This window comes from Zosterops lateralis (genome assembly GCF_965231275.1).
Source record: "Zosterops lateralis genome assembly, chromosome: 20".
In the NCBI taxonomy this organism is placed as follows: Eukaryota; Metazoa; Chordata; class Aves; order Passeriformes; family Zosteropidae; genus Zosterops; species Zosterops lateralis.
Genome location: NC_139780.1, coordinates 5,973,131 through 5,998,782, shown reverse-complemented (window position 1 = coordinate 5,998,782; position 25,652 = coordinate 5,973,131). Strand labels below are relative to the sequence as shown.

General features: G+C 56.2%; 2 protein-coding genes across 3 annotated transcripts; one reads left to right on the top strand and one right to left on the bottom strand.

The window, feature by feature from the left end:
- The first annotated feature begins 2,493 nt into the window (after positions 1-2,493).
- ASB6 (ankyrin repeat and SOCS box containing 6) lies at positions 2,494-7,877 on the top strand. Of its 2 annotated transcripts, none has more exons than XM_083875789.1 (7): positions 2,494-2,534; positions 3,450-3,634; positions 4,040-4,221; positions 4,594-4,700; positions 5,023-5,131; positions 5,611-5,697; positions 5,858-7,877. In XM_083875789.1, exons 2-7 carry the CDS (start codon positions 3,522-3,524, stop codon positions 6,535-6,537), a joined length of 1,278 nt encoding a protein of 425 aa, XP_083731915.1. In that variant the 5' UTR covers positions 2,494-2,534; positions 3,450-3,521; the 3' UTR covers positions 6,538-7,877. The 2 variants fall into 2 exon arrangements, with proteins under 2 accessions (XP_083731915.1, XP_083731916.1); XM_083875790.1 differs by lacking the exon at positions 2,494-2,534 and adding an exon at positions 2,549-2,642.
- A 537-nt stretch (positions 7,878-8,414) lies between these two features.
- NTMT1 (N-terminal Xaa-Pro-Lys N-methyltransferase 1) lies at positions 8,415-11,886 on the bottom strand. The gene is made up of 5 exons (XM_083876128.1): positions 11,827-11,886; positions 10,628-10,687; positions 9,660-9,862; positions 9,196-9,448; positions 8,415-8,805 (listed from the first exon to the last, which is right to left on the bottom strand). Exons 3-5 carry the CDS (start codon positions 9,819-9,821, stop codon positions 8,549-8,551), a joined length of 672 nt encoding a protein of 223 aa, XP_083732254.1. The 5' UTR covers positions 9,822-9,862; positions 10,628-10,687; positions 11,827-11,886; the 3' UTR covers positions 8,415-8,548.
- Positions 11,887-25,652: the final 13,766 nt, after the last annotated feature.

The following is a 25,652-nucleotide window of genomic DNA, read 5'->3' as shown; positions in this document are numbered from 1 at the left end:
GCCCTCACAGCTCCCCCCATTGCCTCCTAGCTCCTTGTCTCTGTGGACAGTGGCATTATAAAACACCCCAGCCAGCCCCTTGGTGAAGCTTGTTCTCCCGGCTTTCTCATTCCTTCTCTTTCTGCCTCTCTTTTGCTCTTTCTTTCTCTCCCTCTCTTTCTTTCCCTGCCAGGAATCCCAGTCAGTCCCAGATGAACCAATACTCTGTGACTCTGCTATTTCCCTTTTATTCCCCCCCCACCACCTTCAACAGCGAGATGGGAAGAGAGAACTAAAAAAAAAAAAAAAAAAAAAAAAAAAAAAAAAAAAAAAAAAAAAAAAAAAGAGAGAGAGAGAGAGAAAGAAAGAAAAAAAATCAAAGCGGCACATATTGGATCCAGATGTGCTTACAGCCCTTTCCAGCAATTTAATTAAATTCCCCCAGACAGCCAGGAGGATTTCTTAATGATCAAATTTCCCTGGCTTTCCTCCTAAAATGCCCCTCTTTCTTCGGCTGGCTGTTGCTGTGTCTCCCTGATGGATGGCCAACTCACATTCTTCTGAGCCCGCCCCACCAAGGCCATGGGGAGGAAGGGGGCAGAGCCCAGGGCTGTTATTCCAGCCAGGCACTCAAACACCCCATCCAGTCATGGGGCCAGCAATGGCCCTGTTGGCCAAATTTCTGCTCCCAGGAAATGTGGGGATGGGGAATCATCTCCCTGGGGTCTGTGCCTTGTGGTGTGGTCATGGCAGGGACACTCCAGGGAAGGACTCACTGTGCTGGTGGGAAGGGCTCAGGCCATGGATCTCTTGGTTTGTCACCTCCCAGGGCTGGTTTGGAGCCAGGTTTGGTCCCACACTGTGTCCCCAAAGCCTCCTTTCAAGCTGGGGGTTACCAGGGTGGGGGAAAAGCCTCCGTGGGGCTCCTGAAAAGGCACATTTGGGCTGGCACAGCCCTTTGGGACAGCCTAGTGTCCCCTCTCTGGGGACCCACGGCTGGGGTCAGAGGTGGAGGTGGGGTGACCCTGCCGTGCCAGGCCTCCTTGGGGATGGAGCAGTGATTTCTCCCCAGAATGGTGTCTGTGGACACCTGCACGGTGCCCACCAGTGCCACACAGACAGAGATGGGGTTTTGTCTGGTGCTGCCACTGTAACTGTGGAGGGTCCTGGGTTTTCCTGGGCTGTGGAGGGTTTGGGCTTTACTGGGAGCGCAGAGGGCCCAGGGTCTGGCTTCACCTGGTGGCAGCAGGAGGCACTGGGGCTGCAAAGAGGATCTCAGCTGCCCAGCCCACCTGAAGTGGGATCCCCACAGCAGGGCTGCTCTGGTTTCAAACCAACTCACCCCTCTATGCAGAGGGACAAATCCCCACCATCCCTCACTCGTCCTTGCTGCTTTCCCCCTCTGCTCCCCACCCAGGCTTGGATGGGGTTATTTCCACCCCTACTCAGGCAAAGAGGGGGATGACACCCCCAAACCCGACCCGGGGGGCCTGCTGTGCTGCAAGGCCAGATGCCCATCCAGGTGTCACTGCACAGCACCAAGTCCCGGTGCCACCAGGGCCACTAGCCACCCAGCAAAGGGCTCTGCCCTGCCCTGAACGTGGGTTCAGAGTCCAGGGGCTGCAAGCACTGGGTCCCCCACCCTGACACCCCACTTTGTGTAGGGAAGGGAAGGGTGGGAAACAGGGGGGACCGTGACAGCACGTCAAAAGAATGCCCAGCCGGGGCGGCCTCCTCGCCCCCTCTGCCCCGGGGCCACGGCCGCCTGCTGGAATCTGGAAGCGCTCCACCGGAATAAAATAAATACGTAAATAGGAAACCCAAGGCGGGTTCAGTTATTGCCGCTCTCCAGAGCTCGCCGAGCTGGCAGATTGCACCAGAATAATAATAAAAAATAATGATGATTATGATAACAGTACCAATAAATCCTGGGCTAATGTTTCCCCTGGTAGCTCTTTCGGCAGGGGAGGGTCCAGGCGCTGTGGGCAGCGGCACCAGAGTCACCCCGAGCCGCGGGGAGGCTGCAGCCCCTGGGGCCACCCCCCAGCAATCCCAGCCCGGCCTGGGTGCGTCCTCCAGAGGGAGGGGGGACATCCAGGGATGAGAGGGACACCCGGGGGAGGGGCCGCCCAGGTAGGGGGGACACCCGTGGAGGGGGGACACATGGGGAAGGGGGGGACATTCGGGAAAAAGGGGGACACCTGGGAGAGGGGAGGACACGGGGGAAGGGGATACTCGGGGCGTGGCATCTGTGAGGGAGGGGACCCCATCCCGGGGGGACATGGGGGGGGACACCGGGGGCGTTCCCGCCTCCCGCACGCGGCCCCGTGCTGCCCCCTGCTGGCCGCGCCCGGTACGGCCACGCCCCCGTGAGGCCACGCCCACACGAGACGGCGCATTGTGAGGCCACTCCTTCTAGCGAAACCACGCCCCATATGGGGCCACGCCCTCATGGCCGAGACCACGCCCCCATAACAGATCCCACACCCTCTCGTTTAGCCCCGCCTCCGCGGGTTCCGGCTCCGCTTCCGGTTCCGGTGGCGGTGCCCAGGCAGGTGAGGGGCGGCAGGGCCGGGGCTGAGCCGTGAGGGGCGGGCGGTGCCGGGGCCTCCCTTCCCTCCCCGTGTTGCTCGGGGCCGCCGGCCGAGGTTGCATTGGAATCTGTGAGTGTTTATTTGTGAAAACGATCCGGGGTTTATGGACTCGTTTTGGTTTGTTTTTTTTTTCCCCGCTATAGCCTGATCTGCCTCCTCAGAGAAAGGAGTGATGAGCGTGTTTAATCCATCTAAAGATGTGTGTATGCAGCCCACTCAACCCGTCAGGAGTGATGCATACCTTTATTTATTTATTGATTTATTTGCACGTGCGTGCTGATAATAGCAAAAATATTTCGACTTTAAAGCGTTTGTAAAACAAACAGAAAAACAAATCAGGTTTGCTTTTTATTAGCTTATTTCAATATGACTATTTAACTTAAGTAAAGAACGATAAGGAAATGAAAACGTAGATTTTACAGATCTTTTTGTGCAGCGATTTTTAGGCAGGGTCTTGTTATTCATCCCGCTGGGGGCTCCCGGCCTTTCCTCGCTGCAGGAGATTTTGGGGCTTCCCGGGGTTCCATCCAATGCACTGAGGGAGTCCCTGGGGTGGCTCCAGCCCCCTCTCCCATACAAACCAGGCGGGGCTTTGCTGGTTACAGACACCCCGGGGCACCCAGAGCAGCCCCAGCCCGCGGGGCTCCCGGCAGAGCTCAGCACCGGGGCTTTGTCCCAGCCCGGCCCCGCCTGCAGCCTTCCCGTGCTGTGCCCCGATAACCGCAGTGTGCAGCTCTGCCTGCAGGAGATAATCTGGAGACACCAAACCGGTGTGTGGGAGGAGATCCCTGCGCTGGGCTGGGTTTATATAAGGAGCGGAGGAGGCTGTGTTTTCTTCTACCTTCAAACCTGCTGAAAGCCTCGTTTGTTTTGAAGGGAGGGAGAAGCCCCTTGGAGAGGCGTCCCGGGTGCTGGAGCCCCCGGGCGGCTGTGCAGGGGCAGAGCACGATGCCTTTCCTGCACGGCTTCCGCAGGATCGTCCTGGAGTACCAGCCCCTGGTGGATGAGCTCCTGGGGCTGCTGGCCACGCCCGGCACGGAGGAGCAGAGCTCCCTGGAGAGGTAACAGCAGGGGGCTGAACGCCCCGGGGGGTGTTTGGGGGATGATGTGGCTGAGGTTGGACAACATTGGCTTGGGACAGCCCCCAGTCCTGGGGAGCAGCTCATCCCACAGACCTTTTGCTGCTATTCTTTGGGAATGTGGAGATGGAGCAAGGCAAATGCAGGAATTATGGGTGTTCCCCAGGAACAGCCCTTTCTGCCTGACCCCTGGCAACAGAGCCTAAACTGGGGCTCAGCTGAGACCTGAAACTGCTGTGTAACCCCACGACCAGCAGCTTGGAGAACCACTGGGTACACGACCAGAGGGAAGACCAGGGATTTTCCCTCTTCCCTGGTGCCACTTTGACCCTTGCACACCAGAGCTGTGTCCAGCTGAGTAACTGCTGGGTTTTTGTGTGTCTCAAGCCCTGCCTGCCTGGACAGTGACAGGAGCCAGCTGTCAGCTGTGAGAAGAGTGCTGGAGAGGGAGACCCACTCTCCATTTTATCAGGAAGGTGTGAGCTATGCCCTGCTGAAGGTCACTGAGCTGGGGCTCGTCCCTGCTGCAGAAATCCTCCTGGAATTTGGTGCTGACCTCAGCTTTGAAGGTGAGGCTGGTGGGAAAGGGGGCTGGACCAGGGGGAACCAGCAGATGAGAAGCTGCCCTGGGAGGTGAGGATAGCTGGGGCAGAAGGAGGGGGTGCTGCCGGCTCAGACTACTCCTGCTCCTTGCTGGAATAGTGTGGATGTGCCTTGTGGAGACCCAGCCACAAGGATGGACTAAGGGACACCAGGGACTCGGGGGCTTTTGGCAGGATGGAGCCATTGGAGCAGGAGGACCCGGAGTGCCTGTGACAGCGCTGTTTTCACAGGCATCACTGTGCTCCCAGCACCCTCCCCAGCTGTCCCTTTCACCCTTGGCAGGTGCTGGGGCCATTTTGGGGAATCCCTTTGTTCTCTCTGACTGTTTTTCCCCTCAGACCCTGTCACCTACTACACGCCCCTGCACATGGCAGTGCTGCGCAACCAGCCAGACGTGGTGGAGCTCCTGGTGCGCCACGGCGCTGACATCAACCGCAGGGACCGGGTACGGCTGAGCTGCCTGGGCACGGCCAGCTGAGCCCCAGCCTCACCTGGGGCTGTGGGCACAGCTTCCCTCCTGCTTCCCTCCTCCTGGGCCTCACTGCCTGCTGCTTTCCCCTGGCACATCCCTGTGTCCGCTGCCCGCAGTTCACGGCTGCTGTGGCAGAAGGTGAAGTTGCCTTTGGCTGAGCCCCTGCCTTGGAGCAACGTGTGGGAGGGAGGCTGGAGAGACACTCTTACTGTGGCCAAGATAAAGCCCCAAGAGTGACTCCCTGCAGACACTCACAGTATTCAATACCTACCAGTGTTTTTTAACTGTTGTGCAGATCCATGAGAGCAGCCCCTTGGACCTGGCCAGCGAGGAGCCCGAGCGGGTGTCGTGCCTGCGGCGCCTGCTGCAGCTGGGGGCCGATGTCAACGCCGCTGACAAGAACGGTCTGTGCGCCCTGCCCTGCTCCCCCAGCTGAGGGTGGGCTGGGGCCATTTGCTGCTCTACCTGCTCTCTGCTTTACAGATGGGTTTGGGAGTTCAGGGAAGCTGGCAGAACCTCCCTGTGCTTGGTATTTTCTCCTGGTGTGCTGCTGTGTGAAAAGGGCTGAACCTTGCTCTGTGCAGTCCAGGGGAGATGGGATGAGGCTGTGCCTCTATTGTCCTGTGGTGCCCATTTACTCTAAAATTCACTCTGCCGTGGCACATGTACCCACTGAGGCCACCACCAGCTCTGCACGTGTGGCCTGTGATTGTCCCCACAGTCTGGGGACAGTCACAGTCACGGGCTTGGCGGAAGCCTCTGCCAGAAGAAGGGTTGTCACTCCCTGTGTTTAGCTGTCTGGTGGGTGGGGTGGATTGTTTTCCTTCCTGTCTTTTGGGGTGTCACCCTGTTGTCCTGTGACTGATTGATTGCTCCATTGCAGGGAAGACAGCACTGCTGCATGCCCTGGCCAGCAGTGACAGTGGCCAGATCCACAACACTGACAGCATCCGTCTCCTGCTGGAAGGAGGTAAAGAAAACTGTCTCCTCTTTCTGGGCTGGCTGATTCATTGTGCAGCACCAGGCAGTGCCCTCCTGACTGGATCAGAGTAAAGCTCAGGAGTGCTGGAGTTGGTGCTGGCCTGGCCTCACACTCTGCAGTGTCAGTTACCTTCTGTCCCTTCCTGCAGGCGCAGATGTCAGGGCTGCCACCAAAGATGGTGACACTGTCTTCACCTATGTCATCTACCTGCTGGGAGAGATGGCCTACAGCTACACCGAGGAGGAGGCCGAGGACATCGAGCGCTTCTGCTTCCGTGTCACGCAGCTGCTGCTGGCCCACGGTGCCAACCCCAGCGAGTGCCCAGCCTCAGAGTCCCTCACACACTTCTGCTTAAAAAGCTTCAAAGACTACTTCCCACTGCTGCGGTTCTTGCTGGAGTCAGGTGCTGCCTACAACTGCTCCCTCCATGGTCCCTCGTGCTGGTCCGGCTTCCACATCACCTTTGAGCACCTCTGCTGGCACCTCAGTCGCTTCGAAGATGAAACCTATTCCACAGACCTCATCCAGAAGGGTCAGACTCTGCTGGAGCTCATGATGGCCAGTTCACAAGCCATCCAGCTGCCCAGCAATTTTGAGGTCAACACCAGCAGCTGTAGGTTCCATGGGGAGAAGGTCCAGACTCTGTTCTGCTCTCTGAAGCAGCTGGAGCGCTCGCCACAGGCACTGAAACACCTCTGCAGGGTGTTCATCCGGCAGCGCCTCAAACCGTGGCCAGTGGATGACAAAATCAAGGCTCTGCCTCTCCCAGACCGGCTGAAGTGGTACCTCCGCATCGACCACGCTGCTGCTGGCCATGAGGACCTGTGAGCGTGACAGTGCCTCTCTGCCTGCTCCCTCCACAGTCCTGCTGTGCCTACAGCCACCATCTCTCTGCTCTGAGACATTTTCTCTGCAGTGAGAGGTGCTGCCCGTGGAGTCCCTCTCTGTGACACTCTGGGGGTGTTTCCTTGGGCACATCACACGTGTGTTTGTGAAGGTCTCGTTGCTCTGGGGCATGTCATTGGGAAGCTGGGTACTGGGGCTGGTTTGGAGAGAGATTGAGCAAAGGCCTGGGGGCAGGAGCAGTAGGCTGGGGGCTGTGACTGGACAGGCAGCCTGGCCCCTCTGTCCCAGGCCTGCCATGGTGGGTGATGCAGTGCCTTAGGTTTCCAGTGGAGTTGAGAGATGCCTCGGGGTGGTGGGAGAAGGAAGAGGTGTTCTGGCTTTCCTGCCTCTGCACCTGGTGGTGTGAGCAGGTCCAGCATCATCCTGTGGGTGTGGATGCCTTCCTTGCTCAAAGTGGATTTCTGACACCAGGGATGGGAGTGAAGGGAAGTGGGACTGGCAACAGTGCCTGACTGCTCCACACCCTCTGAGCTTCTGCACCCCATCCTGGCACAGAGAACCTTCCACCAAGGACATCTCAAGAGTCGCTGGGCTTCAGAAAACACAAATGGACGTTTCCTAACAACAGATGGATGTTTCCTGATGTGTTCCCTGTGCCAGGATGAGGAATGGGCAGTCAGCAGCTGTGAGTGCCCTGTGCCTCCCTGCCCATTCCTTGGCTCTTTGCCTTGGTGACCACTCCCAGGATGTTATTCTCCAGTGCCTCCTTCCCAGGAGCAAGAAATTTCTGCACTTGGAGGACTTGTGTTCCAGCCTTGCCACAGCTGCCTGGCTCCCCTTTCTAGGCACTTGCTTCCTCATGATGTGCCAAAGACTGGCCACAGAGCTGAACCTCACACAGTTTTGTTGGTTGGTATTGTTCTTCATGGGGGACAGATGCAGAAGATGAAAAGGAAAAATCTGTTCTAAGACAGTTTGTATGAGGTGGATCTGGGATTCACTGCCAGTTGGAACTGGAACTGTGTGCCCTGATGAACTGGTGCTTAAAAAAATCCAGTAATGTGATAAAATTCTGCCCTGGTGTCTGGAATGGGACCTGAACAATTAAACGAGGCCTTCTATAACAACAACAGGGGCTTGTTTTTCCTTAGGAAGGGTGAGGTGAAGGACAGGAATGGGGGAGATGGCTGGAGGGTCGAGCTGCAGCAGACTCTGCACCTGGGCTCACCCTGGCATGCTGCTCTGCAAGTTTTGGCCACCTTGGGTCAGTGGCCAGACTTAGGTAAATGAAGGGAATATGGCCAAAGAGGAGATAGGAGTGTTCAAAGGCAGGGGATGGTGTGGGGTGCTGGGGGAGCAGCTGCAGTGTCACAGCAGTGGAGCTGGAGGGGTCTGGGAGCAGCTCAAAACACACCAGTGCACTCCCAGGGTTGCAAGGCTTTGTCTGGGATACCCCTATCCCTGGAGGAGGATGTGGGGGACTCAGGGTTACACTCACCTCCCTTTTTGCTGCCCATGTAGGAGACCTGCTCAGTGGTTTAAAGGTGAGGCCCCCTCAAAGCCCCAGTGCTGCCTCCCCATGCCACCACAGGGAAACAGCAGAGGCTTCTCTCCTTTGCCTTGCCCAGCTCATTGCTCAGCAGCAGGAAAAGATCAAACACCCAAGCAAGGAATGGAGCCCAGTCCATCCCAAAGGTGCCCCAAGCTCCTGTTCACGAGCAGGAGCCCTGTGCACTGCAGTCAGCAACCTGCAGCTGCCCATGGATCACCTCATGCATGGGAGACCCTCTTGCTCCTGTCCAGAGCCCCTGAGGGTGGCACAGAGCCAACATGCATCCGACAGACCTCACGTGCAGAAGTGCAACAGCAGGAAAATGTATTTGGCAAACACCTCTTTTCACAAACAGCAGCAACTTGGAAGACAAAGTCCCGTCCTTGTCACCAGCCCCTGGAAGGGGAGTCACGACACGGGAGAGACCTTCTCCCACTGCCCTCATCTCATGGCGAAGGTGTAGACGTGGTAGATCTCGTCAGGGAAGTTCTCCTGGCGCTCCTCAGCCAGGAGGTGCAGCCCAGCTCTGCGGATGATCTTGTGGACCACGTCCAGGTCCCGGCAAACGCTGCTGTCCACATCGTCCATGATCACACCCTCCTGAGCCATGTTGTCCTTGATGACCACAATGCCGTTGGGCCGCAGGCCGGCACGGCAGCGCTTCAGGAAGTCGGAGAGGTGGTTGTCGGTGAGATGTCCTGGAGGAGCAGAGCAGGGGTTAGAGGGCAGGGGGTGACCAAGGGGAAACCAGAAGCTGCGTTTGGGATCCCTCCTGATCCAAGCGGCCAAATGCTTGGGACGTTTGCAGGGAAAGCTTTAGCTTGGGAGTGTCCAACTTGTGTCTCACTACTCAACTCCATCCAACCCAGCCCTGTGCTCTGGCCTCTGAGAGCTTGGGGGAAATGACTCCTGGGGAAAAAAGTACAGGGCCCCTCCATGGGATGGGGGCCAGCTGCCCACCCCAGGCCCGCACCCATGCTGTGATGCTCATCCTCCACACAGACCAGCTGCTCTCCCCAGTGCATAGGGCACCTGCCCCTAAAGAGAACAGGACAGGCTGGAAGAACCCCACAAGCAGTGCCCCTCACCAATGACCCACTGGATCCAGATGACATCATAGGAGTTTGGCTCAGGGCTGAAATCTTGGAGGCCACAGCAGTAGTAGTTGCGCACCCGCCTGCCCTCCTCGCCCAGGTAGCTCTTGGCCTTGGTGAGGAAGTCCTCTGTCACATCCACCATGTCCACTGTCTTGAAGAGGGGCAGCAGCAGCCGCTTGGTGATGCGGCCAATGCCAGCCCCACAGTCCAGAGCTCGGGTTGTCCCCGTCCGGTTGGGCCCGTCCTGCAACAACCACCCAGAGTGAATCCCTCTGTGAGCAACCCACAGAGGAGAAATGGGACAACCACGCTGGGCAGGACTGGGCTATAGGGAACCCATTGCAGGGTGAAGCTCCTCTCAGCAAGCAACAGAGGATCTCATGGAGCAGTTCAGAGGGAAGAGCCCAACTCCACCTTGGGAGAAGGGTGGGGTTTTAGGAGCACTACAAACCTACCCGCAGAAACCTCTGCAGGAACTTCCTGGAGCTGTTGATGTCGATGCTGGAGATGTGGCCATAGCCCCCCAACATGCCATCCACCGTGGCGGGCACATCCTTCCAGTACTTCTCTGCCTTGGAGTAAAACTCAAACTCGTTCTCCACCACCTCGCTGGTCATGCTGGCCGAGGGCACGCGCCCGCAGGGGACTCACTGCTCCCCTGGGATGGGAGAACCCCAAACCAGCAAGGAATGAGTCAGCTCTGCCACCACCCCACATCTGTTTGTCACCCCTTCCCCCTCCCCAGGGCTACTGCAAACTCCAAAATCCTTCAGCTGAGAGCAAGAAGGAACAAAGATCTAAATCCTGTTTTTTTCTGGAGACCAACAAGCCCAAAAGCCCTCCCTGGGCAGATGCCTCAGCCAGAACAGGCAGGGCAGAGCCTTGCTGAGCAATACACCCAATTATATGATTATTTTTTAAGGGTGACCCACCCATTTCACCTATTCTGCTTCTCTCTTCCCTGTCTTAACATTTTACAGCTTACATGTTTATGTGTGGCAACAACCCCATCAGTCACCTCCAATTACATCTGGAGTTGCTAAAAGTTATCCTGAGCACCTACCTGAGGATTGTAAATCTCAGCCATGACCATAAGTTAGATATTTGCAATATAATAAAGTCAAGGTATAATCAGCAATACAAGCTATAAATCCCCCCCAGGCATCTCATAATTCAAACCACTGTGGATTTGATTAACTGTGCTGGGGATTAGAAACTAGATTTAAGGTGGCCAAAGGGTAAATTCAAGGACTTCAAACACCTTTACAAATAAAGAAATATATAGAATTCGTGGCTTGAATTTGCTGGCAAATGCCCCATTAGACACAAAACCTTTTCTATGGCAGCTTAGACAGGTTTGGTGGCCCCACGTGGCCTTGAACAGCCTAGGGACAGGAAAGGGGGACACGGCATCTCAACTCACAGGTCACTGGTGGAAATCCAGTTTGGCTCAGTGCTGCCAGGAGCTGGTCTGTGCTGTGATCTAGGAGCAGGGAAGATGGGATTCAAGTGCCAAATCACCCCTCTAGTCCTGTAAGTGTCACCGTGGTCCCAGGAAACCACAGGTAAGAGACACCCCAGCCCCACAGACACGCTTCTAGGGAGGCTGGGGGACAGGAGCTGCTGCTGCCCTTTAGCTCAGAGGCTGAGCCACGAGTGCAGCCAGTGCACAGAGGAGGATTCTGGCTCCCCTTCGAGCCGTGCTCCTCTCTGATCCCACGGGCTGCGACCCAGGCTCACCCTCCCAGCACTGACCCCATTCCTTGGCCCGAGTTTGGCTTGGTGAGTCCCTGGTGACTCATTTTTCAGCGTGTCACAGGCCAGCAGCAACAGGCAGAGAGCACCGAGCCCCCCGAACCCGAACCCAAACCTTAACCCGAACCCTTCCCGCTGCCCCTGGAGCCCCTGAAACGCGGCCGAAGTGCGGACAGGTGAGGGCCAGGACTCGCCTCACGAGGAAGGTCACAGGGCATGGGGAGGCCCCTCAGTGTGGGCCCCCAGCCCCGGGCGGGCCGGGGGGCGGAAGGGAAGGGAAGGGAAGGGAAGGGAAGGGAAGGGAAGGGAAGGGAAGGGAAGGGAAGGGAAGGGAAGGGAAGGGAAGGGAAGGGAAGGGAAGGGAAGGGAAGGGAAGGGAAGGGAAGGGAAGGGAAGGGAAGGGAAGGGAAGGGAAGGGAAGGGAAGGGAAGGGAAGGGAAGGGAAGGGAAGGGAAGGGAAGGGAAGGGAAGGGAAGGGAAGGGAAGGGAAGGGGTGCCCGGGCGGGGGTCCCCGGGCCGAGGGGGAGGGGCGGTGAGGCTGTGCCGCCACGGGGGTCTCGGGGGTCCCATCTCGGGCCCGGGGGTGTTACGGCAGCCCCGTGCGGTGCGAGGGGGCGGTCTCCGGTTCAAGGCCCGACCCGGCCCTTTCGCCTCCCGCCCACCGGGGCTGAGCCGGTCCCCGCTCCAGGCCCCGTGCACCCTGCGGGCCGCCGGGTGCAGCCCTACCCCGGATCCGACCCGGGCAGCTCCGCCGGCCCCTCGCGGCCCCACCCCCGCGGCCGCGGCCCGGGGAGAGGCGTGTCGGGCGGAGGCGGGCGGTGCCGGACAGTGCCCGGTGCCGCCGCGACCCCTGGGCCCCCCCATTACCTCCGGTGGCGGCCGCGCGCTGCCCCCCCACGGGACGGGCGGCCGCGGGGACCAACCAGGCGGCAGCGTGGCGGTGACGTCACGGTGACGTCACGGGGAAAGGGGCCTGCCCTGCCGTTCATCTGCTGCCCGCGCGGGGGCGCTCCGGGACGGGGCCGGCGGTGGTCAGCGGGGGGACGGACCGGGACGGACCGGGGCAGGCGGAGGCGGACTACAACTGACTGGGACGGACTAGGATGGACTGGGACAGGCGGGGGAGGACTGGGGCGGGCCGGGCAGCCCAAGGGGAACAGTGGCCGGCGGTACCGCGCGGTTCTCTAGGGGCAGGCAGCCACGGGGGTCTGGCCGGCTGGCACCGGGGTAGCGGGACCCGGAGTCGCCAGAACAAGTAACCGCGGGGGTGTCCTGGCCGGGCTGCTGTCCCTGTCCCGGCTCCTGCCCCGGTCCTGTCCCGCCGTTGTCCTTGTCCCGGTTCCGTCCTGCCGTGTCCCTTCGTGGCCGCCAGGGGGCGCTGTTGTCCCGCCGTTGCGCCGCCGCCGAACTTCGGTCTGTCCTGAGGGGAGCGGGACACACCCCCGGCACCGACTGACACCTCCGGTACCGACTGGCACCCCCGGCACCGACTGACACCTCCGGTACCGACTGACACCCCCGGCACCGACTGACACCCCCGGCACTGACTGGCACCCCCAGCAGTGGCCCCTCACACGGCCCTTCACTCCCATGGCCGGCCCGTGCCCAGTGCAGACACTGATCCCTCTGCTCCCCCCACTGTCCCGGGCCCTGCCCCGCCTGTTCCTGCCGAGCCACCACGAGCAAGTGAGGCCTGACAGCTCATCACAGCTGTGTCCCCCTCCGCAGGGCAGCTGAGACCATCCCCTTTGGGGTCTCATCCCTCCTCACCACACCCCAGCAGGACAGGATTAACGGGACCTGGGGGTCCCCAAGGCCTTTGGAAGAGGATTGCTCTGGGGACAGTGACAGTGACAACACTGGGCTGCCTCCAGTCGTGTCTGTGGGGAATGGAGGCTGGTGTGGATTCTCTGCTGTCTAATATGACCTGAGTCCTTCCCTCACCTTCCCCAGAAACTGAGTTTCACAAAACCTGTGGAGACAAAATCTGCCTGAAATCACCCAGAGCTGTCAGAGGGCAGTGGCCAGAGGGGCAATGCTGTATGGGCACAGGAGGAGCAGGGCCCATTCCCAGCACCTACCCCTCCCAAAATGTCCTAATGACCCAAACAAGGTCTTGCTGTCCCCAAAACAGAGCTGCTCAGCCCACGGCCATCCAGAAATCCATGGCACAGGCAGGATGTGGCCTCAAGGACAGAGCCCCTTGCCATCCTTCTATGGGGCATATGCAGAAAGGGAGTCCCCGCCTTTGGGCAAGCAGAATCAGCCTGGGACAGCTTTTGGGCCCCCAGGTCCCCTGAGTCCCTGTGAAAGGACCTGAATGTGCTGGGGACAGCAGTGAACTGAGCTGGGGGCTGAGTGCTGAGACCAGGAGCATGTGTTTAGTCAACTGCAGAGCAGGGGACACAGTAAGAGCATCTCTAGGCACAAAAAGCACTGCTTGCACCCTCTTTGTTTTTCAGGTTTTAAGGAAACAAAGCTCTTTGTGACCAGGGAGGGGATACTGAACAGAGGGTGGTGACACCTTGCTGCTCACGGGCAGGAGAGGTGTTTGGGAGGTGCATGGGGGTGGCTGTTCCCATGCACAGGCACCTGAATGACCCAAACCTACCAGTTTTCCTCTCACTGAAGCTGCCAGCAGCTGTTGCATTGCTCCAGTTGTCACCTGTGTTTTCAAGCAGGCAATGGGCACCTGCATCCCATCCATGCCATGGATCTTCCATGGTGGCTGCAGTATTTGCTGCTTCTGCTTCCCCTACAGAAGGCACTTTTATCCTTTATTTCACTGAGCTGCACTGGGGCTCCTGAAGACTCTTTCCATTAAGCTCCAGCCACCTCCTTCATCCTTCCCTATTGCCAAGATCCTTCATGATGGCAGGAAGGGAATGGTGCTCCCATCCCCTCCAGGGCCTGGGGCTCTGCTGTGGCCCCTCAGGTTACAATGAAACCTGCAGCAGTTGCCTTAGTTCAGGGGCAGATCTTGTTTGCAAATGTTTCCTTTGATTTTATATTACTATTGTTATTAATTTCATTAAGGTAACAGAGTGTTGCTGAAATTAAAAGGAAAACTAAACGGAGTGCCCCTGAGCTCACCATGTTTCTGAGCCCAGCTGGGGATGGAGGATCCCAGCATTGAGCACTCCCTGTTGAGTCCCACTCTCTGCTGGACACAGCTCCAACCTTGGGGCCAGTTTGTGCAAAGCCAAATCTGCAAAAGAGAGTGGCAGCAGCAGCCACAGCTCCAGCCACACTGCAGATCTGCCCGTGCCTTCCTGGGCTCAGCTGCCTCCCCGTGGTCACTGCTGCTGGGAAATGCTTCTCCTCTGATGGGTTTCAATCCTGTCACTCAGTAATTCCATGTGCAACAAGACAGAAAACACCCCCCAGACCCCTCTCCCCAGCCCATTTGTTTCCCTTTCCCTACACACCCTTCCCTCCTGCTCCCACTCACTTGCCACCTTCCAAGGCAATCATGGTGCTGCGATTGCTCTTCAGGAATTTTTTTTTCTTTTCCCCTGGTGCTTAATCACCCTTATTACCCTTTTCTGATTAATTAATTCTAATTAATTTTGCACTATCATTTTTGAGAAGAGGTGACCAGGATGGCACATGTTGTTGCAGGTGATTTGCAAGGCACGTCCTGCAGTGCTGGCACAGCCCTTCCCTTGGTGCCGTTTAACCTGAGCCCAGGTGGGCACCTCCTGCCCCGTTTGCTGCCATTAATGGCAATTAATAGAGCACTGAAACCTCCAAGGCCATGGGAAGAGCCCTGAGGTACTTTCCTGGGATCCACATGGGATGTCCCCACCTTCTCTGCTCTGCCTCAGTAACAGGGTTCAACCCTGGCCAAACCTGTCCCCGTGTCCATGTTTGCCCAACTCCTTCAGCCACCTCTGTTGTGCCATGGCCAAGGCTTGGGAAGTCAGAATAAATTAGGTCAGGGCTTCTCCATGCTCTGCCAAGAGCCACCAAGGCATTCAGAGACACAGCAGAGACACGTCTCTTCATCACCTCTCATCTTCCAGCACTGTTGTCAGTTCTCCAGGTACCAGCAGGGGCTTCACCTCTGTTGCCCAAGGGCCTTTGTAGCCAAAAGCTGACATGGTTTTGGTGATTCTGCCCTCAAACACAGATGCCTTGGGGACAGAGGTAATTGTCCCTTTGCTGTTTGTTCCAGAAGAAGCTCCTGGTCTGCACCTCATCCAAGCACCCAGCAAAGACAGGGGATATGGTGTGCAGCCACACTCTTGCCCTTGTCAGGGTTTCCAATGTCCCTGTCACCAGCCACTGTCACTGTCCCAAACAGTCTGGAGCTGGTCAGGCACTTCTGCTGGCCAGGTGTCCACCCAGCACAGCTCAAGGCTGGGGACCGTCCATCCCACCTCACTCCTTCGGCTGCTGGCTCCTGTTAGGAGGCTGCAGCACCACCACCACCACTGCTGACACCCCAGCAGCCCAAAATATAAAAGACATATTTATTATGTGTAGTAAAATAAATGTGATAGACTATTAACTGGAGCTAGTAGATAATGGGTAAGTGAATATATATATAAAAATACTATATATATATAAATACATGTGCATAATAGTGTGAATATAACTGTGTACATATGTGTATATATACACATATATACTGTAAATGGACTATTTATTCCTACATATACTATATATACAGCATACCATATACACCATTCATATATACACATATATTTGTATACCAAATAGATATACAAATGACTATCTACCTGATAGGCAGATAGATACAGGTATATATATATATATATATATATATATATATATATATATATATATACACACATACATACATACATACATACGTACATAATATAAAAAACATATTTATGTGTTTTTATGGTATACATTTACATTTTTTTGGTGAGGGGAAAGAGGAAGAGAGGAGGGAGTGTGTATGTGTGTGTGCACATGTGTAGATCACACTCAAGCTGTCCTGGCTCCCTGGCACTGAAGAGGAAGGGAGGGAGACACAGAGGAAAGGTACAGCAGGGAGGAAAGAGAGAGAACACAAACCGCTCCAAGTTACCAACGCTCCCCTCTTTGATTAATTGTACTTTCTGTTTGATAAATGTTACTCATGAGTATAAAATATGCAAAGCACTTAGCAAGTTCACACTGTTTAAAGAACTCAACTAACTGAATTAAAATTCGATGATAGAACAGAGCTGCTGAGGAGCAGCGTGGCAGTGCTGTTTGGGGAGCCAGTCCTGGGCCATGGTCACGCAGTCCTGCCCATGCCTCCCTCCCTGGGAAAACCAGCCACAGCATCATCCAGCCCAAGGGGAGGTGGGTGAGTCTGGAGAGGCCACGGGTGGGGATTTCTTGTGTGGTCCCCAGTGCCCTGGCTGGGTCTCTGTGGGATGGTGAGGGGTTGTGAGGGGCCACTCCAGAGCATCCTCACCCCCAGCCCCTGTGCAGGGCTGTTTGCTGGCTTGGATGAGTCAAGGCTAAATTGCTTTAATTTCTAAGCTCTAACCATTGCATCCAGGAAACCTACTCCAGTGAACCCAATGGCTCCAGTCCACCACCCAAACCCCAGACCAGAGGTTTTCAGGCACTGCTGGGTCCCAGTGCAGCATCCCATAATCCCACCCTGTGCCCCCCTCACCCTGAATCACTACATCTCATCCCAACCTCTCTGCACACTCTCATGCTGTATCCTTCCAGCCCATTGAAGAAAAACAACTCAGCTTCTCTTGGCTTTCCCAAAATGGCAGCTGAGCCCCCTCAGATGACAGGGAGACTCCTGGCATGGGAAGGCTGAAGGATCCAGTCCTCCTGTGGGAGTCCTGCCAGCTCCTGTCTCTGCCCCAGCTCAGGGGCTGGGGGATGCAGTGAGCACTCTGGGGAGGATGAGGTGTGCTGAGGAGGATGCAGCAGGAGGATGCAGTGGCAGGATGCAGTGTGGACACCAAGCAGTGTCCCTGGCTCTCAGTGCATAGCATGTGCCCAGCTTGCACTGGCCACACTCCTCAGCCTCCAGCTCTCTGCCATCCCAGGTGAGCAGGGCTTGCTGGAGGCAGCTGGGCTTCCAAAGCAGCAGCAGCAGCTGTGTCAGGCAGGTAGCAGCTCCCTCCTGCCTGCAATTGAGAGGAGAAAGAAGGAGGAAAACCTGGTCTGGATCTGGCCTGACTCTTCCCTCTCTGATTCAAGAACCCCAGTGGAGAGGTTTAAGTTGCTGGATGACCCACAGGACCCCAAGCCACCATCACCCTGTCTCACAGCACCTCACTGGAAACCTAAAAACATCCTAAAAACAGACTTAACAGTGATGGAGTTTCAAGTTCGTAATTTCTGTGATGCCAACAAAACTATACAGAATGCTGGTGCTGATGGAAAAAAACTCTTCAAGTCTTATTTCCATGGGGTATTTCTTCCCCTCATTCTCCTGAGCCTCCTGCCAACCCTCCAACCAAGCCCAGTTCTCAGGGCAAGAAGACATGGACAGGGAATAAGCAGGACAGAAGGATTTGACATGGGGAAAGAGAATCTTTTTCTCCAAAAATTGAAGTCTTCACTGGGTGAAAGAATCCCTCTGCAAGGCATGACCCTGCACCTCCTACGGGCAGAGACTAAAATAATCCACACTTAGCAAAACTTCCTGGGAGATTTCGGCAGGCAGGGATGAGCTGGTGCGGCACCACAAGGCGCTGCTGCGGAGCCAGCCCCGAGCCCAGCCCCGAGCCCAGCCCCGAGCCCCCGGCGCGGCCCCGGAGCCCCCGGCACATCCCATTGCGGCACGGCCGATGCCGCTCTCGGTGGGAAGGAGCCGGCTCAGCTTATCCTTGCAGTTTGAGCAATGATTTCGCCCCTGTGAACCCACCCGGCTGTAAATCCTGGCACAGACAAGCCCCAAACATTCATTTCAGGCAACGCAGTTTGTGTCATCTCGGCATTAGCATTTGCACTCTTATTAATTAATACTTGTTAAACCAAGACTAAAAATAAAGCGCTCGGCTCCCCGGCTCAGCTAATGCCTGTTTGCCCTCGCCCGGCAGCACGGCTGGGCTGTGGCAGGCTCAGCACCCAGCTGCTCCCTTCTCCAGAGCCAGAACTGGAAGAAAAGGACTGTATTGAAGCAGTAATCCTGCTAAAGGAAATATGGAAGTATCACCCCTTTCTGCACTACCTTGGTGGGACAAGCCAGCCTTCCCTACCGTGGCTATTGGGCGTGGGGGAGTGACAGGGACAGCAGCACACACAGCATTTAACCTTTTTTTAAAACTTTTTTTTCCTAGCTTCTGAATTTGTTTTTCTTTTGCTGCCCTTTTTCTTCCTGGGCTGGGCCAGCTTGGTTGCACTTCCCATTCAGAGCTGATTTCATTTGCCAGGCAAGACATCCCAGGAGGGCTCCTGTTCAGGAAGGAAATGTTCATCCTGGTAGGCACAGGTGAGCTCAGTGCCTGCACACAGGCAGGTGCTGCCACTGCTGCCTTCAACAGCATCCAACAGGCAGCAGATGCTGCAAAAGTCCCTTTCCTGCCTGTGCCTGGTACTGCCCATCAGCATCCCCTTGGATGTAAAAGCAAGTGGCTGGACATGAGGTTGGTGTCGCTGCTGGGGCACCTGTGGAGGGGAAAAGGACCTGAAATGGGGGTTGGAAAAGCTTTTGGGGAACCCCAGGGGTGAAACCCGGCTGGGTTTGGGCACAGGTCATGGTGCTCCCCAGCACAATCCAGCCAACCATTAAACCTACCAGCCTCCATGTTTCCTCTGTTCTCAATTTCCCAAGTTCTTGGGCCCCCTTCAGAGCTCAACTGAGCGAAGAAAGCAAACCAAACACCTTTTCATAACGATTCTATAGTTTACACATAGATCTACAGCACACAGACCTGTGGAGCACTCAGAGCCAAGGCACTGCCAGCCACAGGTCCTCAGTGCTAGTGCTGGGGAAGGCAGCCTGGCCTGCAATATTTAATAACATTAATGATAATAACAGTAGTAATAGTAATAATAATAACAGTAATTTGTTAGTTAACCCTTATTAATGAAAAACAAGCCTGCAAATTTATGCAACACCAGGAAAGCCCCAGGTCAGCAATCTGCTTGACTTAAACCACCAAACCTTGTAACTCTTGGCCATTCCTCTGCCTTGGGTGTTCTTCTCAGAGCCCTTGGCTTTAATTTGCTGGAGAAGCCCGGGTTCCATCAGAGCAAAGCTGGAGCTCAGGATGCCATCCTCCTTTACTGTGCTGTGGCAGCCAGGTGTGGATTTGGGGGATGCCAGGTGTGGATTTGGGGGATGGAGGGGCTCTCCCAACCCAGGCTGTTGGAAGGAGAAGCTAATGACCAGGTTTCCCATGAGCCTGGTTGGGTACCAGGGCTGGCAGCAGGAGCAGCACCTGGGGATGCAACACAGCTCACACACGTTGGGAGTGAATGTTAATGGTGCCGAGCTCCTGGGAGAAATGATCAAATTCTTTGAATAAAGCGGGTAGGAGAGGAAGGGGAGGGGGAGGAAGGGAAAATAACTCCACAGATTAATTCTGCTGATGAAAATTAAAATTGGGCATTGCTGAACCAACCCCAAAATGAGCTGCTTTGGAGCCACAGTGCAGCCTCAGCCTGGGTCAGGTCTGTCTGAGCTCCTGCCTGTGCCCCCAGGCCCCGTAGTGGGTTCAGCCAGGGGCTCCCTGCATGGCCTTGGGACAGGATCGGGTCCCAAGGCTGTGAAGGGATGTGCTAATCCTGCTGTCAGCATCCCCCCTCCAACAGCATTTATCTTCATCCCTCATGCCTTCACTTCATCCAGCTTTACTTGCCCAGAGGGCAAGTTGGAGCACCCAGAATTGTAAGGTTCATTTCAATAACAAAAAATTAAAAAATGAAATGTTGTGAGCTTTTAACCAATTTTTATTAACTTCCTTGAGCCTTTAAAGACTTGGTTTTGTCCACTGTGGTCTCTGATTGAGGGTGGCTCCAAAGATCCTCCTGGCCCAAAATGAAGGCAGAGACTCAGCAGTGATCACAGGACTCAGGGAGCTGCTGCTTTAAAAGGGAAATAAGCTAAAAGTTTGGGAGTGGACCGTGCCATGAGCTGCAGGATACAACCCTCCCAGGCAGCAGCTTCCTCTTGCTCTGCTCCTCTCGGAGCTGGAAAACCTCCTGTGGAGCCCGGGAAGTCCCATGAGAGGGAAGTGACTCCAGCATTCCCAGGGTGGCCCCAGGGGAACATAGGGACTTTCCTTGGCTTGAATCACCGTAGGCACATTGGCTGGAGCTGCGGAGGGCACAGGGCTCTGAGCTGGGGGGCACAGGGAAGCTTCAAAGCTCTGTGCTGGGGTTGGGGCTGCAGCAATCCCAGGGGGCACCCATGGGTGGGACTCCCCTGCACGTCCTGCTCAGCTGCTCCCCACCTTCCCTCCCGCCTGTGCCGCCAGCCAGCCAGCCCCTCTCCCTGGCCATGATTTCATTTTGATCTCGGGCTGCTTCCCTCCCTCCCTTCATCCCTCCTCCCTCGCTGGCTGCTGCCAAGTCCGCAGGTTCCCGCTGTGACCTTGAGCTGGTTTCTGGAGCCGGTTGTGGGTTTCTTAAAGGAGCCATGGGGTCTCCCACCAGCTCCCTGCTGATGTCCCAAACTCCAGCCCAGCCATTCACTGGCCCCCCTGGGCCTGGGGGGAACAGGGAGTGAGAGCAGGGCTCCCCCAAGGACACAAAAATTGGGAGAGGGTGGAAGTAGCCAATTTTGTGGCTGCAGAAGTAAGTCATAGCTTGGCTACACTCATCACCAACTCCTGTGCATTCTCTGATGTCAAACAGCCACTGGGAAGGGGGTTCTTGGACACCAGTCCCAGCTCTGTGCATGAGGTGGAGTGAGAAAAGCACCCAGGTATCCGTGGTACCCAGAGGGAGTGGTGGCATGGGAGGTGTGGGGGTACCTGGGCTGGGGGAGCACCCACCTCTCAGCACCAAGCAGGGTCCCTCTCTGGCTGTGCCATGGCCCTTGAAGCCCCACAGCCTCCAGCAGTAGTGGGGAGAGCTTGAAAGTGAAGGTGATGCCAGCTCCTCTCCATAGCCAAGCCACGGGGCAGATGACAGCTCTGGAGAGATGCTCCTGGTTTCCTTGCTGGCCCACGGGTGTGTCTGTGCCAGCACAGTGTGACTCATGGGGAAGCTGTTGCTTGCACCCAGCAGTGGGTGTTGCACAGAAATTCCAAATCCCACGAGCATCCTTCTGCCCCAGTGAGCAGTAAGCAGTGCCTGGAGCCTCAGCAGGACAGAAACCCCTCAAAATGCCCTCACTCCAACTCCTAAAGCCACACCAAACCCACCCAGGAAAATAATTCTCCTGGGGAAAATAATTCTCCAGGTTAAACCCCATGTGGGATGTGGCACGGCCCCATGGAGAGTCTCGGCTCTTGGGCTGAGACTGAGAAGCCAAAAGCACCTCAAAGTGCAAACAACTCTGGTGTGGATGTGCACATGGAGACCCCCCAAGGAGCAGCAGTGTCCTGCTCATGCTACAGAGGTTTTAAGCTGTGATTTAGCTAAGCTGGACAGGCTGAGATTCCAGCCTTGCTTGCCCAGTCCAGGCCATACTAAAAGCTCCATCAGCCAGAGAGGACCCCAATCAATAGGAGCCTTCAAGGCAAGTCATAAAACTTTGAAATTATGCAGGCAGCTCTCACTGCTCCACAGCAAAGGCAGTCTTTAATTCATGGGGATACTCCCAGAGAACCAGTGAGAGGAGTCTTAAATAAGGGAGAAGAACAAGGGGCTGCACTGCTGCCACTCTCATGGGGTGTACAGGGCTTGGATGGGCTTGGAAGGTGCTGCAGTGACAAACCCACAGCTGAGCCTTCCTCCCTGCCCCGCCCAAACACCTCATACACAACCCATTGGAGGTGCTGAAGAGATCCAAAGGTGCCTCCAGCCTCCACCTTGGAGTATCTCTCAATCCCAGGGATACACTGAGCACACAGCACCCCTCTCTGCCACCTCACAGGTACAGGGATCGTGGGACCCCAAAATCAATCAGTACCTGTGAGCTGGGAACCAGCAACACCTTCCACCTTGGACATGGAGCTCATGGTAGCTTGTAATGGCATGGGAAGGAGCAGGAAGGAATGTTCTCAGCCCCCTCTATTATAGATACAAGGAGGGAAACTGAGGCACTGCAGGGTTGCAGAAGCAGAAGGGATAAAGGATAGTTACAGAAGAACCTCAGTAGGATCCTTGACCTGGAGCAGCCCAATTGCTCAGGGAATGAAAACTCAGGGGAAAAAACACCATAAAATGTACGAGTCACATTTGGACCACACAAAGGCACCAATAGGCCACCAAAAGTCACAGTGCAGAAGCCAAGGCATCCTTGGGAGCCCCTTTTCCCACAAGGAGAGGAGAAACCTCAGCTCTGCCACCTTCACCCAAGCTGCTGGGGCTGGTGCTCTGCACAAGGAGCCAGCCCGTGGGTGACAGGGCCCAAAGTGCTCCAGGCTGTTGAGGCAGCGCAGGAGGCTCACACCGTCCCCACCCACCACCGCGGGACTAGCTCGGGAAAGCCCAAGCCCACATCCCACCTAGCACGGGGACACAGCCCCCAGGCAGCGCCACAGCAGGAGGAGGAGGGAATGGACTGGCATAAGGAAGGAGAGCAGGAAGGAGAGAGAAGAAAAGGAGAAAAATGAGTTTTCCTGCTGCCCCAGCGGTGTGGCGATTGATCGGGTGCAGGCTGGTGTGGAGCGGTGCTGAGAGCCTCATTCCCCACCGCCGGCTCACAATTATTGGAAAAAACCCGGCGCTGCTGCTGCAGTGAAATTAGTTATTGATCTCTTGTCTGGGTGACAAGCGCGGGGCTGGGGCTGCTCTCCCACCGTCCGGCCCCGCCGGGGCTCAGCCCCCCGCGCCCGCCCCCGGGGGGTGTCCAGGAGGGTCCGGAGGGCTCAGCGCTCACCCATGCTCCAAAGCTGCTCCCCAAGGAGGTTTTGCTCACCCCACTGCACGCAAGAAGGATGTCAGTGGGAGAAAAAGGGCTCAGCCCCTCGCAGGATGGGACCCCTGAGTGCTGACAGCCCCCCGCCCACGCAAAGCTTCCCCCTCCCCCCGACCCCAGACCATCTCCTGTCCCTCAGGGATTGGGGTCAGGCTGTCCTGAGCCCTTTTCCATTTCCCGATAACCTGGCTATCGCGGAGGGAGATAAGGCAGAGGGAAATCAGGCAGCCAGAGAGCTTTTGTTGTCTGGGAAAGGCTCTGCACATCTCTGGCTGCAGCTGGCCCGAGAGGCTGGACCAGCGGCGGCAGGGACAGGGACACGAGAGGACTGGGCTGGGGCAAGCGGTGTCTGCGCTTCCCAGGGGAACTTTCCAAGTTTCAATAACAAAAATCGGGTATTTATTTTCTTTTTTGTAATTCCTGGCGGGAGGCAGGAACAACAGGGGACATTTCAAACAATCCTGTTTTCTTCCAAACGTAGTCACCGGAGAAACACTTCGCCCCGGGGCAAAGATGGGGTTTGTTTCCAGAGGGTTTGGTTGCAGAGGGTTTGTTTGGAGTCTCACCTTCGCTTAGAGTTCATCAAGTTGTTTCTTGTCACTGGCAGGGACGGGCTTCAGGCTGGCTCTCGAGTCTCCTCGGTCCCTTAAGGATTGTTCGACTGTTCATAAGATTTTTTTCCCACCAAAACTTTGCCCCAAAAAGCAACTCCCTGAAGTGATCCCTCCCCGAGGTGTAATTAAAGTGGCTTTTGGGATGTAAATGAAAAGCCAGGTGATGGGCTCCTGAGGGCCAGAGGTCACTGTAAAAAAACACAGTTTTTGCTCGGGTTTCTGTAGGGTCCCTGACACGGGGATGCAGCCGGCGATTCTCTGCCTGGAAGGTGCCAGGGGTGGTGGGTGTGAACTGGCATTTGGGGGTGTCCACAGGGAGGCCATGGCCTGGTGGCACTGGTGGCCATGCACAGAGCCTGCAGGGTGTGCTGCTGACACAGTGGGGACAGGATGGAGCAGGACCTGTCCCATAAGTAGCTCCCAGGGATGGGCAGAAAGCGCCAGTGATGTGACAGGCAAGGGGGACAACGGCTGGAGGCCACTGAGGCACGCCAGGATTGTTCCTGGGATGTCCCCAAGCCCTGTGGCAGCGGGCACAGGCAGCTCTCACCTCTTGCCTCCCTCTCAACATCCCAAACAGGCAAGACCCTGTCTGCATGTGTGTCCCGGGGGAGGCTGAGGGATCCTGGCCCCTTTCCCAGCCCCAGACAAAAGCCTGGGAACAAAAGCCTGCGGGATGCGAGAGGCATCTCCCGGCCGGGGGGTATTTGTTTAGCCCGGGGGGAGGTGAAGAGGGGAGAGGAAACGACATTTCAAAGTGTTTCACCCTTTGAAAACCCTTCACAGCCCCCCCAGTGCCCTCTGCATGGCCCTGGTATCCCTGTGAGAAGACACTGAGTCCCCTCCGGCCACCTCCGCATCTCTGCTGGGGAGGGAATAAGAAAGAAGACGTGGAAATGGAAAGTTAAAAAAAAAAAAAAAAAAAAAAAAATAATAATAATAATAAAAAAAAATGCAGCCAGGAGGAGGGAGCAGATCGCTGCGGGAGCATTTCTCTGGCTCAGCCCCTCTCTGGGTGGGGAAGTTGGAGCCCCAGCTCCAGGGACTGACTGCTGGGCTGGGAGTGAGCTTGAGAATTCATGTGTTTCTCCCCAGTTTTCTTCATTTTCACAATTACATTGTTGGGTTTTTGGGGTGGGGGTTATCCTGGGATGGATCAAAGCCTGCACCCGGCCCCTTCCCAATCTACCAGAGCAGAGCCCTGGGCACACAGGTCTCATTGGAGGTACTGGAGGAGGTTGGCAGAAGCCACCAGTCCAAGCCCATCCCTCGCAGTCCTGCCCAGGCTTCTCCAACAAGGTGCCACCAACACAGGGCCAACACAAGGAAGGGCTCTGCTTATCTATGGTCATCCTCAAGCTGCCTTTGCAGGTCCCCTCTGCATATCCATTGCCCAAAGCTGGGCACACCCCTGCACACACAAACCCTCAGCACCTCCAGCTCTGGCTGTGACACCAGCCTGTGCCGCAGGGACACCTCACACATCAGCTCTCAGGTTTCCTGTGGCTGTTTCAGTGTTTCACTACCCTGAAAACACCCATTGCCCCCAGGGTCAGGAAGGGAGGTGCAGCAGAAACAGCCTCTGGCGTCTTCTCCTGAGAAGCAGCTTCCCAGTTTGTAACTGGGCACTGTCCCAGTGAGTTACCCTCACCGTGTCACTGCACAGAAAGGCACTGGGCAAGCAAGACAGCGTGGTCCCAAGCCTCTCAAACCCCAGTAAAGGTGGGATGTGGATCTCAGCCACACCTGCCACCCTCCAGAGCTTAGAGATGAAGTGGGAGAGAGGTGCAGACAATGGGGGCTGACCACATCCATAGGCTCTCCGGGCTCCCCGCTTCCCTCGGAAGCCGAGCCCACGCCGACAGCGGTGGCTGGGCAGATGGAAAGACCAAATGATGGCTTTGCAGGGGGCCTGGGATTTGTTTGAGCCATCGCTGTCTCAGTGAGTGACTTCGAATAACGGATACACTTGAGAAAATCGCCATCTGCTCCTGGACAATTCGCAACCAGAGGAAAAGGTGAAATAAATTCAGCGACTGTATTATCCGCCCATCCGCAGCTCCGACAGCAGGGTCAGGCTTTGTGCAGCGTCCTGAAAGTGATTTGGGAAT

Bases quoted from the DNA above. Each gene is read 5' to 3' on its own strand.
- ASB6 (XM_083875789.1), top strand. From the start codon at position 3,522: ATGCCTTTCCTGCACGGCTTCCGCAGGATCGTCCTGGAGTACCAGCCC. The intron at 5,132-5,610 runs GTCTGTGCGCCC...GCTCCATTGCAG, and splicing joins CAACGCCGCTGACAAGAACG to GGAAGACAGCACTGCTGCAT. The intron at 5,698-5,857 runs GTAAAGAAAACT...CCCTTCCTGCAG, and splicing joins CCGTCTCCTGCTGGAAGGAG to GCGCAGATGTCAGGGCTGCC.
- NTMT1 (XM_083876128.1), bottom strand. From the start codon at position 9,821: ATGACCAGCGAGGTGGTGGAGAACGAGTTTGAGTTTTACTCCAAGGCA. The intron at 9,449-9,659 runs GTAGGTTTGTAG...TGGTTGTTGCAG, and splicing joins TCCTGCAGAGGTTTCTGCGG to GACGGGCCCAACCGGACGGG. The intron at 8,806-9,195 runs GTGAGGGGCACT...CTGCTCCTCCAG, and splicing joins CTGGATCCAGTGGGTCATTG to GACATCTCACCGACAACCAC.